The sequence below is a fragment of the Ostrea edulis genome, chromosome 1, assembly GCF_947568905.1.
Source record: "Ostrea edulis chromosome 1, xbOstEdul1.1, whole genome shotgun sequence".
NCBI lineage: Eukaryota > Metazoa > Mollusca > Bivalvia > Ostreida > Ostreidae > Ostrea > Ostrea edulis.
The window spans coordinates 4998356-5012418 of NC_079164.1; the positions used below are offsets into that span (position 1 = coordinate 4998356).

The window sequence follows — 14063 nt, forward strand, 5'->3', positions numbered from 1 at the left end:
AATGAAAAACATAGATATAGCTTTCAGAATCAATTATGGTCATTATAAACACTTTGATTTACCTTTTATAAAAGTCAGCTAATGTGGGTCGGATACCTCAAAATCTCCCAGATAACGGAGCAGTAAAGAATTGCAAGATGGAAATGAAATCCTGGAATCAATCTGCGGTACATTTCTATGCTTCTCTGACTATATTAAACAATTTTGTTATAAAGATGCCTTAGAAGCTTACATTTGAAACGCAATGTTGCATATAAACAGATACTGTAACATTACTCTAATTCAAGGTCAACGTCACCATTAAGATGATATGTAAGGTGAAGATAACGAACAGTGATCAATCTCATAATTCCTATAAGCAATACAAATAGATAGTTGGGCAGACACGAACCCCTGGACACAAATTCTGTCTGACGTGTTTCATACCGATTGTTAGGCCGTTCTTGACACACTGATTTTGACTGCGGATCAGTTTTAGACACATTTAATATTCCGGTCAATAGGTCGAATGGATATGAGTTACCGTACCTATACTGGATTCCTAAACTACATAAAAATCCTTACAAAGATACATTTCTGGATTCAGTAAGTGCTCTACCAAGCCCCTATCGTTGCTCCTCGCGAAAATGGTAACAGCTGTGAATGAGAAACTTCAAAATTACTGTGCGACTATATATACCAGAAGTGGTGTTAATCAAATGTGGATTCTAAAAAATTCAAAAGAACTTTTAGTAAACTTGAGATCACATAATTTTTCCCAAATCAAAAGCATTAAAACTTATGACTTTTTAACACTATGCAAGGTGAAGATAACGGACAGTGATAAATTCCTCACGATAAATTAAAGACTAGACTTTTTGACATCATAGACAGTTGCTTCTTCAACAAAAACGGAAAACGGAAATATTAATACCTAGTGATCAGTCATTCAAAAACTTACTTTGTTAAACACCACTCTGATTCCACGCACAAGTACTCTGAAGTTGAAATAAAATATATGGTAGAGTTCCTCATTGACAATATATTCGTGGTCTTTGGTGATCAGGTCTTCCAACAGTCTGTTGGAATTCCCATGGGCACGAATTGTGTTCGTTTGTTAGCTGACCCGTTTTTATATTCAAATGAAGCAGAATTTATTCAAAAACTTCTACGTGAGAAGAAAAAAATCTCTCGCTGTGACCTTCAATTCGACTTTTAGATATATCGATGACCAATGATAGCTTTCATTCATATGTCGATTTGATATATCCCTGTGAGCTCGAAATAAAGGACACCACAGAGTCGTTCACTTCTGCTTCATACTTAAATATTTTATTAAAAGTAGACATTAACGGCAAACTGACAACTCAACTGTACGACAAACGGGATGATTTCAGCTTCTCCATCGTCAACTTCCCACATTTATGTAACAATATTCCATTATCACCTGCATATGGTGTTTATATATATCAACTGGTTCGATATCCAAGAGCTTGTTCTGGGTATAGGCATTTTTTAAATCGAGGTAAGCTACTGACAAACAAGTTGATGGTACAGGGATTTCAACAGTCTCGATTGAAGTCAGCATTTCGCAAATTCTATGGTCGTTATAACGATCTAGTTCGTCAATATAACTTCGCATTGGGTCAAATGCTGTCTGACGTGTTTCATACCGATTGTTAAGCCGTTCTTGGCACACTGATTTTGACTGCGGATAACTCCGTTTACCTGATCAGGATATGGGGCTCACGGCGAATGTGACCAGTCAACAGGGGATGCTTACTCCTCCTAGACACCTGATCCCATCTCTGGTGTGTCCAGGGGTCCGTGTTTGCCCAACTATCTATTTTGTATTTCTTGTAGGAGTTATGAGATTGATCACTGTTCGTTATCTTCACCTTGCATGTTAATGTCACAATTAGTACGTATGTGTTTTTATAGGAATCACCAAGGGTCCATTATGAACAAATGACGATAACGAATAGTGATACACCTTATAAAGAAAGGTGAAGATAATGAATAGTGATACATCTTATAAAGAAAGGTGAAGATAATGAATAGTGATAAATCTTATAAAAAAAAAAGTGAAGATAATGAATAGTGATACATCTTATAAAGAAAGGTGAAGATAATGAATAGTGATACACCTTATAAAGAAAGGTGAAGATAATGAATAGTGATACATCTTATAAAGAAAGGTGAAGATAATGAATAGTGATACATCTTATAAAGAAAGGTGAAGATAATGAATAGTGATACATCTTATAAAGAAAGGTGGAGATAATGAATAGTGATACATCTTATAAAGAAAGGTGAAGATAATGAATAGTGATACATCTTATAAAGAAAGGTGAAGATAATGAATAGTGATACATCTTATAAAGAAAGGTGAAGATAATGAATAGTGATAAATCTTATAAAGAAATGTGAAGATAATGAATAGTGATAAATCTTATAAAGAAATGTGAAGATAATGAATAGTGATAAATCTTAGAAAGAAAGGTGAAGATAATGAATAGTGATAAATCTTAGAAAGAACAGTGAAGGCAACGAATAGTGATAAATCTTAGAAAGAACAGTGAAGGCAACGAATAGTGATAAATCTTAGAAAGAACAGTGAAGGCAACGAATAATGATGACAGGTGAAGATAACGAACAGTGATCAATCTCATAACTCTTATATAAAGCAATACAAAGTAGATAGTTCAGCAAACATGGACCCCTGGACACACCACAGGTGGGATTAGGTGCCTAGGAGGAGTACGCATTCCCTGTCGACCGGTCACACCCGCCACGAGCCCTATATCCTCATCAGGTAAACGGAGTTATTCGTAGTCTAAATCACACTGCATGAAAAAATGGCTTTACAAAGTAAATAAAGGCAATGTAAATTTAATATTTACATTGCCTTTGAATAACTTTACTGATTTAAGGCAAAGTTGGTAAACATTAACTTTAATTTGACTTAAAGGTAATGTAATGTCCCACATTGTCTTAACTTTACTTCAATGTAAATATGAAATTTCAGGGACTTTAAGGTTCATTAAAGTTAGTATTTAATCAAGTAAAGCAGATAGATGATGTCCTGAAATTTCACCTTTACTTGTCATAAAGTTAACTTCTACTGACTTTACTGGACAGTAAAGTTCATCATTACACATCTTTAATATTCCTAACTGGCTTTACTTGGAAGTAAATTTCATCTTTAATTATTCTTAATTGACATTACTTGAAAGTAAATTTGATCATGACTTAAAAGTAAATTTGATCATGACTTAAAAGTAAATTTGATCATTTGTCATCTTTCATTCAACTTATCAAATTAAGATTAATAAAAAACGAAGAAAAACAAAATGAGATTTCAATGAGCTTTTTTATTCAAAGTAAACTAACAAAGATATTTTCTAGTACATATAAAAATATCTATCAAACTATTATTAAGTACAACATACATATTCTTGTATAAGGGCACAATAAAATACAATTAAGTCCTTGTCACATTACTCTTTTTCAAATTGTCAATTCACAAAGAAAACTGCCTGTAATCAAAATTATCATTTTTCAGTATTTTCATTTAAAGATTAATGTGATGAAAACATCAAATTTAAGATGAAAACATTTACAAAAGTTACTGTAACAATAATTTCATACCAATTATTCAAAATAGTGAATAAATGTATAAAGAACAGTTACATTTTTCAAACACAATCACTATATTAAAGTTTGATTTGTTCCCATATCATATTTAAATACAATATATTTTTTACATAGTTGATATGATAAATTTGTACTTGTAATAAAAAAAAAAAACACTTGTAAATTTCAAAATCAGATTAATATAAAATGGATCATGGTACAAATATTGTGATATGTATTTATACAGAAAATAGGCTTATTGTCCAAGTCCAAATGAAGATCTCATCTAAATATCCAAAAGAACTCATCTGCAGCCTTGGGTTTGTCTTTGTCTATTATAGATACCCCATTCTTGTTTAGACGAGTCTATTTCTTCTTGCCAGACACATTTCTATGTATGTGTTAAAGGAGTTGCTTTCCTATGAATATCGGTATGTCAAGAAACCCTCATCATCTTCATCGCTTGGCATCATTCCATTAGCACACTTGGATTTTGTCAAATTTGTAACCTTTTTCTTCCCTTCTGTCCACTTTTTTTGCCAATGACCTATTTCTTGGTTTCTGTAATTATAAAATAAAAATTTATATTCATATGGAAAATAAAAAATATACTATATTTGGAACAGGCATGGGTTGGTTGTTTGTTTTATGTCCCGTCGAGAAATTTTCACTCATATGGAGACGTCACCGGTTGTAGGTGAAGTACCACAAATTTAAACCTATGCATAGCGCTTACGGACATAATAGTGAGGGTTCTTCAACATGCCAATGCCTGCTCTGACATGGTCATATCCGAAAGACCCGTGATTCTCACTTCAAAATCCTGAGCATTTGGCAAAGGAGCAATCACTACCTATGTTTACATCTTAGGTTTGACATGGCCACGAGCGGGGCTCAAACTCACCACCTCCCCGTTATGAGGCAAACACTCTATCACTGAGCTACTGCGACCAGTCACAATTACTCAAAAATATAATCAATCAATAATCAACAACTTAAAGGAATGTTGTGTCAATTTTGCCCTGTAATCGATTGCAATAGATTACTTTAGAGGATGTAATTGATTAGCTACTTTTGATTTTTTTTTTATGTGTACACAGTGTGCGAAACTAACTGTAAAGTCCTATAGACTTTCGATCCATAATAATTTTATTTCCTATAGAACACAACAAATTCCTATAGACCGAAATTTATCATGCAATATTCATTGTTAGTTAAAAATAAATAATAGACACAAATTGGGTTTGGTAATTTGTTCATAGTTTAATTATATTCTTTTTCAATTTCATGCACGTTAAGCTTTTCAATTAGAATTTCGTTTTCATTTTGTTCCAGCTCAGTTTCACTGCCTGACCCTTCATCTAAGTCACATTTACTACGTTTCATTTTTTCATGATTTTCTGCGACTTTAGCCTTGCTGGAACTTGTTGTACTGACCGCTTTATGTTTGATTCAAGTGCATGCATTTTCCACATATTTTTAAAACCGTTCAAAAAGGACATTCCGAATTTGCACGAAAATGGCGTACATTGAAGTAAATATCAAATTGACCCCCCCCCCCCCCGGTTGAAAATGGAATAATCGGATTCAAATGATTTGTAATTACATTGTGGAACATTTTATTACAGCTAAGGGATGAACAGAACTATCAGCATACTACATATAAACTGGTCCCACTTCTCATATATGTTTAATAAGCGGCGGCGAACCAGTTTTTTTACTCAGAATTCCTATAGACAAGTCGGTCTATAGCTGTTTTGATCATTATAGATCGACTCGATTTTCTATAGACATTGTCTATCGGTCCATGGTTAATTTCGCACACTGTGTACATGTATGTAAAAATAAAAATGGTGACTATCGTATGTTAATAACTTTAATATTAAACATGTACACAACTCATGTGCATTGCATCAAATCTTCAAGTTATATTCAGCTCGAAATAAAGGACACCACAGAGTCGTTCACTTCTGCTTCATACTTAGATATTTTATTGAAAGTAGACATTAACGGCAAACTGACAACTCAACTGTACGACAAACGGGATGATTTCAGCTTCTCCATCGTCAACTTCCCACATTTATGTAGCAATATTCCATTATCACCTGCATATGGTGTTTATATATCTCAACTAATTCGATGAGCAAGAGTTTGTTCTGGGTATAGTCATTTTTTAAATCGAGGTAAGCTACTGACAAACAAGTTGATGGTACAGGGATTTCAACAGTCTCGATTGAAGTCAGCATTTCGCAAATTCTATGGTCGTTATAACGATCTAGTTCGTCAATACAACCTCGCATTGGGTCAAATGCTGTCTGACGTGTTTCATACCGATTGTTAAGCCGTTCTTGGCACACTGATTTCCGTTTACCTGATCATGATACAGGGCTCATGGCGGGTGTGATCAGTCGACAGGGGATCCTTACTTCTCCTAGGTACCTGATCCGTATTTGCCCAACTATATAGGAGTGTGTGGCTGATCACTGTTTATTATCTTCACCTTTCATACATAAGTTACAATAGTATTTATGTATTTACATATTGCTTAGTTAGTTTGAATAATAAATGGTATAAATTTTATGTCCTTGCTTATTCCATCCTATCAATAGATAATTGATGAAATATTTCTCTGTGACATTGTATAATTTTGACATGTTTACTGTAACTATACGTACATGCATGTTAAAAAATCCTCTTTTTCTAAAGCATCAATTCGGGGTAACAAAAGTAAAAACCTGTAAGGGATGAGAATTTTCCGGAAAAAGTCACATTTTTATATCAAGTTTCATTAGTTATTACCTGATGTACACATATATGTATATATGAATTTTTGATATTTTCATTCTAATTTATTATCTACAATGCTAACAATAAACTTCAAAGTTGGCCTAAACAGCATTTTCCTCACTTAATCACCAATTTTTACATGAATTTTGGCTTTGAAGTTCTTAAAGGCAGGGCTGCTCCTAAAAAAGTTTCTTATTAGCTCATCTGAGCTAAAAGCTCCAGTGAACTTTTCTGATCATCCGTTGTCCGTCTGTCTGTAAACTGTACATCTAGAAATAGACAGTAACGTATACATAGACTTTTGGAAACAGGTAAAGCATTTGATACTGTTTGGAGAAGAGAACGAATGAGTTTCAAAATGTAGGTATTAAAGGCAAAATTTGGAAGGTTAATGATACTGAAATTTCTGTAATTGTCAATCAGGTTAAACCATGCTGGTTTCCCGTCCAACAAGACGTCTGACAAGGTGGTGTTTTATCAACCCTTTTGTATCTTGTATTCATCAACAATCTGTTATACGAACTTCAATTACTAAACACTAATTACCCTGTGATGTTCGACAACAATTACCATTCTCCAACTCTTGCAGATGACATTGCTTGCATCGCTCTCTCCTCTTCCGCTCTCTAATCGATGATGAACACTGATTAGAAATATGCTTGCAAAGTGTGCTTTAAATACAACGCTTCTAAATCAAGTATTGTATCGTTCCATGCAAAATGTTAAAGACAATCAGCAAACATAGACATATTCTCGGAGAACTCCAAATTACAATATGGACAAGATAACGATTATCTCGGAATTCTTATTAACAGTAATACCAAATCAAACTCTCGAATCTCTAACTCCTGTTCAAAGGGGGTGAAAATCGTTTTACATACTATTGGACATGGATATCTCCCGGTTAAACCCCATGACAATGGCTCATCTATACAGAACAGTTGTTGTGCCATCCATTATCTACGGTTGTGAACTTTGGGATTACACTAACTAGGAAGATTTAAGACATTTTAACATGCTTCAACACGAAATCACCAAAACAAATTTTCAACCTTCCAAGACTCACCAGATTAGATCAGATATTTGTGAACAATTCTACCCTACCAATCCATGCAGAAATTGACGCAAGGAAACTTCTTTTCTTTGGCAGAGTCTGTGGAATGGACACCAACTACCCTTCTAAAAGATTTTACATCACGCTTGTTCTTTTTTCTAAATCAGTGGGTTTCAGTCTGGCCGGATGTCTTGTTTCTCGTGCGAAAAGGGAATACTTTCTGCATGTTAATGAAACTTTGACAATTAGTGAGACGCATATTTCTACTGTTAAAGGATTGAATGACAACGAAATAGTCAACGTTCATAGAGAAACGGGTTGCAGTCGTGTAGTTATAAAAAGAAATCTGGTTAAATTTGAGCAGAAAACGGGGAAAAATCAGACATGCATTTTTGCAGATGTTTGAGTTGTTGAAGCAGACGTAGCTGAAATTGAAGTAGATAAACTTTCTTAACTGGAAACATTATGGCGTAGTTTTTCAACAATCTATTATATGACTTGATCCTTGAAAACTTTGAAGGAGTAAGAAATCCAGATGACCCGATACATTTTGAATTATGTCTACAGGAACAACAGCAGCAGTACAGACTCATGGGTAATCAAGGAAACTGAATTCAACATATAAACATTTGCGAGTTCCTAACACTGTATCAGAAAAAATAATATAGGAAAAACAAACAAGCCCTAAGTTGGAAAAGTTAAGAATCTGAGCCTGGAGAATTCAGATCAATTCTATAGAGATTGGGGAAAACAATGATGCATGATTGCAACAAGATATTATGCAGCGAAAACACCAGTCCAAAACTCTCCAACGGGAAACCTTTCCTACAATTCAATATCCCTATGAAGTACAGAAACTTAATTATCAAAATGGCACACGAGACATTGATAACTGGACACTTCGGGGTTATAAAGACAACGAATAGAGTTACATTGGAATTTTACTGGTCTGGAGCTCAAGCAGATATCAGATGATATTGCAAGTCTTGTGATATTTGTAAGCGAACCATTCCAAAAGGTCCAATTGCACCATCATCACATGGATAAATGCCGATAATTACAGAATCGCATTCAGCATTGTTGAACCTTTGGATACACGAACAACCAAAGGCAACATATACATTCTCACTGTAGTTCAGCTTCCAACTCCATATCTAGAACCAGTTCCATTACCTGGACTAGACAGAACGCGCGGAAGGAGTTTTGGTGGATGTATTTAGTCATGTGGGAGTTCACAGAGAAATCTTATCCGACAAAGGATCACAATTTACTTCAGATCTAATAAAAGAAGCCAGTCCATTACTATCCTTGAAGAGAATAACAACTACTCCATTATCATTCGTATCTTAGGTTATTGATCCATTCTGATGGTTGAACTTTTCTAGTAACAACGTATGATAAGACAGAAATCAAGATGTGCTGAATATCTGTACACCAAACGGACTATTGTAGCTGTCCTTTCTACATCCGTGACATGAAATTATCATAACAGTCTTACTGAGGTCCTTATTATATCAACTTTTCATGTAAAGTACTTAAAACGATTGATACAAACACATTAGCTATACAGTCAAGTGTAACACGTCAGCTACATTCAATTATAACACGTTAGCTACTGTCAATTGTTACACGTTAGCTACAGTCAATTGTAACACGTTAGCTACAGTCAAGTGTAACACGTTAGCTACCGTCAATTGTAACACGTTAGCTACAGTCAAGTGTAACACGTTAGCTACCGTCAATTGTAACACGTTAGCTACAGTCAAGTATAACACGTTAGTTACATTCAGTTGTAATACGTTAGCTACAGTCAATTGTAACACGCTAGCTACAGTCAATTGTAACAGGTTAACTGCAGTCAATTGTAACACGTTAGCTACAGTCAAGTGTAACACGTTAGCTACCGTCAATTGTAACACGTTAGCTACAGTCAATTGTAACACGTTAGCTACAGTCAAATTCAACACGTTAGATACAGTCAATTGTAACATGTTAACTGCAGTCAATGATAACATGTTAACAACATTCAATTGTTACACGTTAGCTACATTCAATTGTAACACGTTAAGTACAGTCAATTGTAACACATTAAGTACTGTAAATCGTAACACGGTAGCTACAGTCAATTATAACACGTTAGCTACAGTCAATTGTAACACGTTAGCTAAAGTGAATTGTAAAACCTTAGCTACAGTCAATTGCAACACGTTAGCTACAGTCATGTGTGAACGTTAGGTACAGTTAATTGCCTTGGAAAACACACCTGAATATTGGATATTACAGAGTTATATTAGATGATCCTGTGCTTTACCTGTTTTTATCTAATCTTTTACAATGAAGTCAAATAAATAAAGCGTAGCTAACATACAAAAATAGATAACTCAATTTCTAATCATCATGACCTTCCGTTGACAAATCGATATCTAATTTACAAATAATTCCTAAGATATTCTGTTGACATTAATACTATCTACTTTAATTATGTATTACTGACCAGAAGAATATAACTCTATAACAATTATTTCCTGTTCTTTACCAATCAGCTGATATACCTTTAATAGAGTCAAGGGAAAATTCGCTAACAGTAGTATGTGTACATGAAGGGTGCGATACGAGCATTCTTTGCATCTAAATCGAAAGTAAAATTTCGTAAACTCTTTGTCGTCGATAAACAAAATTATCTATTCCTTTGATATGTGTCAGATAGCAAGCATGAATTACTGATATGACTCATTAACATGGATTAGATGTGATATGTTTCTCACTACCACATTTCGATAATCGTCAAATGCCACTGCAGAATTAGAAGCTGTAGGTGCTACAAGGGATTTACAACAATGAGTGGTAAGTAAATATTGATCAGTTGTATAATCAAATAGTAGTTATGCAGGCGCGGATCTAGAACATTTTGAAAGAGGTGTGTGCACCAAAGGTTTAAGGTGTTGATATTACCATATGTATTTTGTACCTTTTCATCGTCTGCATGGAGTTGTATAAGTTAGTTACCAATCAAAACACTCTTTAGAAAACAATATAAAATGACCAACGAATTAACAAAGTTTATTGCTAAGTGGTATCTTTAATTCTTGACAAGCAAAAAAGTAGTTAGTTCTATCTTTAAAATCGCCCCTAATTTCCCGTGTTTGCAATTAAAGTCTATGCTGTTTAATCCGTTATTTGGTTTAGAATAGAATCAACAGAAATATACATTGTTTTACTTTTTGTAATCAATTTGAGTGTTCTTTTCAAAACTAAAATGACTGAGTGCATTATTTAGCGTTAAAGGGTACCCTGTGTCGACGGTCACAAACCCTTGACACGCAAACGACCGTTTCCTAATTTTCGAAAACGATTAGGCTCACTAGGGATCGTGAGGGAAACTAGAACACTCCCAACCAAAGATATATCAATTAATTAATCCCAGTAAGATGCCTGAAATATTGCCAAAATGGCGTAAAACAGTACTCAATCTTAATGTGGCGGTATTTTGCCATCTATATAATGTACATAAACAATTTCTGTTTTCTATTCATTTACAACGAAGTGAATGTATTAAAACCCTTAAATTGCACTTGTACTATGCGTAAATGTGTGTGTAGAGAATTGGGCAAGCACGGACCCCAGGATATACGAGAGGTAGGAACAGGTACCTAGGAGGAGTATGCATCCTCTGTAGACCGCTCATACCCGGCGTGAGCACTATATTTTGAGTAGGCAAACGGAGTTATCCGCAGTCAAACTCAGTGTGTCAGGAACGGCATAACAATTGGTATGAAACACTTCAGACAGCATTTGACCCAATGATAGGCTGTATTGGCAAACTAGATCATTATAACGACCAAAGTATTTGCGACTTTAAACGAGACTGTTGGAACCCCTGTACCATCAACTTGTTTGTCAGTAGCTTGCTTCGATTTCAAAACTGACCATACACGAAACAAGCTCTTGCGTATCGAATCAGTTGAGAGATATAAACACCATATGCAGGTGATAATGCAATCTTGCTACATAAATATGGGAAATTGACGATGGATAAGCTGAAATCATCCCGTTTGCCATACAGTTGGGTTGTTAGTTTGCCGTTGATATCTATTTTGAATTAAATAATATAATTCAGATTTAGTTATCGGATGAGTATTTTTCAAGTTGATCATGACCAAGACGCCGATTGAAATTTTATGTATTTGTGTGCTGACGTCATGTGCACAAAAATCGAAATGAAGAGACGACCAAAGTTAAAGTAATGTTTCATTTGTAAGTGTTAGAATTTTTACACGGGTACCGCATCGTATTGGTCATCATTAACTTGCAGAAAAAGTCGTCTGATAGACGAGTCCTCGCGTCTTGGATGGTAGGTCCACAAAATAAAGTTTTAAAAGGTAGGCAATACAGCGACACTAGCTGGTGTTGCTGAATTATCTCTCTTCAATATTGATCCGCTCTGACTCTTTCGCACATGTCACGATATAAAAGCGGGGCTCGGAGTCGGAGGAGTATCGGGTCTGTTGATAACTTGATACATGTTCCTAAACAGGGAAAGTCAAGTCAGACGTCTGGAAATTATTTGGGTTTCTTATAACTAACGCCAATGTGAATATCGTGGCTTGAAAAAAAAAACCACCCATTTCATTCCTCGTTGATAGGCTAATAGATGTGTGTATGTTGGACATATTCATAAAACTAAAAACAAAATAACCGGAAAATGATTCACATTTATTAACTACATGTAAATAAAGATTATATCGATCATTGATTGATACATTTTTTCCGATTTTGTTCGATGATGGATTATGAAAATTTTCCGATTATTCAGCACTAGCAGTTTGAACACAAATTACATTAAGTTCCTTTACATCTATTTTCTTTTTTTTTTTCTATGTGCCTAGCGGAATAAACATCCCCTGTTGGCCGGTCACACCCATGATGTGTCCTATTTCTTGATATGAAAACGGAGTAATCGGTAGTCAATAAATCAGTATGTAAAGAACAGCCTAACAATTGGTATGATATTCGCTTAGACCCACTAACAACTTAAGGCAACAGATACCGTCTCACAATAATGAATTTGCAACTCCATATCCAAATCCATAACGAGTTCCATTACTTGGACTAGACAGAACGCGTGGAAGGCGTTTAGGTACATGTGTTTAGTCATGTGAAAGTTCCTAGAAAAATATCATCCGACCAAGGATCACAATTTACTTCAGATCTAATAAAAGAAGCCAGTCCATTACTATCCTTGAAGAGAACAACAACTACTCCATTATAGTCCGTATCTTAGGTTACTGATCCATTCTATCAGTCCGTATCTTAGGTTACTGATCCATTCTGATGGTCGAACTTTTCGAGTAATAATGTATTATGAGTTAGAAATCAAGATGTGCTGAATATCTGTACACCAAACGGACTATTGTATCTGTCCTTTTTACATTGTTCTATATCCAAAATGTCAATAAATTGCAAATAACGAGTAAAATAGATTTAGTCCGTGAAAACATTCCTATGCGACGTTGTCTGAGTCAGCGATTGTGCATAAAAAGTCTTACAACACGTCCCCATACTTTGATACCATCAACGTATTTAGGGTAAAGATTATCATACTTTGATGAGGCTAAGACCGTGTAAAAATGGAAGAAAGTATAAATTACTGTTAGAAATTCCCTCGAAGTATACTTCTTATTCGCCATTTTACCATGGTACTACATGTAATTAGTCGCGTATTTCGAGGGAATGCTGACTTTAAACGAGACTGTCAACAAGAAAGCAAACAGGACTTTATCGTGCTGATACCCCAGATCTATGTTACTCGGGAAGTATTTCTTACAAATCAGCGTTTGAACTCGTAAATCTATAAATAAATATTTGATTGATAATGAATAAAAAAGAACAGTTTGAAGACGAAGTTATTATTTGTAAATAGATTTTTTTATTGAATTTTAAATGTAATTCTTAATGTTTTAGATAATTTTATACACCTTTTATATTGCTCCTGGGTACCTGTTCTCATCCCCGACGTGTCCAGAGGCCCATGTTTGCTCTACTCGTATGGTGTGATTAATCACGGTTCATTATCTTAATGTATTCAGATTGTTGATACTAAAGCAATGCTACTGAAACAATAAGAAACAATTTCCCATTTTCCATCAGCACTTTATAAAAAAACACAAATAGATCAGCCGCTCCTTGACTCTGAATAGTTCAGCTGTACATTTGCAATGTTTCATTTATACCAAATCTTTCATTTTTTTGAGAAGAAATACACCATACGGTTCGTGACAGAAAATTGTTACAACACTCTTACTGATGTCCACGTTATGCTACCTACATTCCGTGTAGCGCACTTAAAACGATTGATAACAAGCACGTTAGCTACAGTCAATTGTAACACGTTAGCTACCGTCAAGTGTAACACGTTAGCTACCGTCAATTGTAACATGTTAGCTACAGTCAATTGTAACATGTTAGCTACAGTCAATTGTAATACGTTAGCTACAGTCAATTGTAACACTTGAGCTACATTCATTTGTGAAAGTTAACTACACAGTCAATTTCGTTAGAAAACACACATGGATATAGGATTTTTACAGCGTAATGTTAGATGATCCAG

The 14063-nt window shown here is 34.8% G+C and overlaps 3 protein-coding genes and 1 long non-coding RNA gene across 4 annotated transcripts in view; 3 read left to right on the plus strand and 1 right to left on the minus strand.

Annotated features, from left to right (window-relative positions):
• Positions 1 to 14063, plus strand: part of LOC130050944 (uncharacterized) — a 112858-nt gene that overhangs the window by 11556 nt on the left and 87239 nt on the right. The window lies entirely within an intron of this gene.
• The window catches only part of LOC125664363 (transient receptor potential cation channel subfamily A member 1-like), a 220401-nt gene that overhangs the window by 10989 nt on the left and 195349 nt on the right, over positions 1 to 14063 (plus strand). The window lies entirely within an intron of this gene.
• Positions 3390 to 13198, minus strand: LOC130050987 (uncharacterized). The gene is made up of 2 exons (XR_008799358.1): positions 13105 to 13198; positions 3390 to 4176 (listed from the first exon to the last, which is right to left on the minus strand). It is a non-coding gene; the product is annotated as an uncharacterized LOC130050987 (long non-coding RNA).
• Positions 10114 to 14063, plus strand: part of LOC130050943 (uncharacterized) — a 32913-nt gene continuing 28963 nt past the window's right edge. The window contains exon 1 of the mRNA XM_056151959.1: positions 10114 to 10300. Within this exon, the coding sequence (XP_056007934.1) occupies positions 10294 to 10300 (7 nt within the window). The 5' untranslated portion in view covers positions 10114 to 10293. The remainder of the gene's footprint in view (positions 10301 to 14063) is intronic.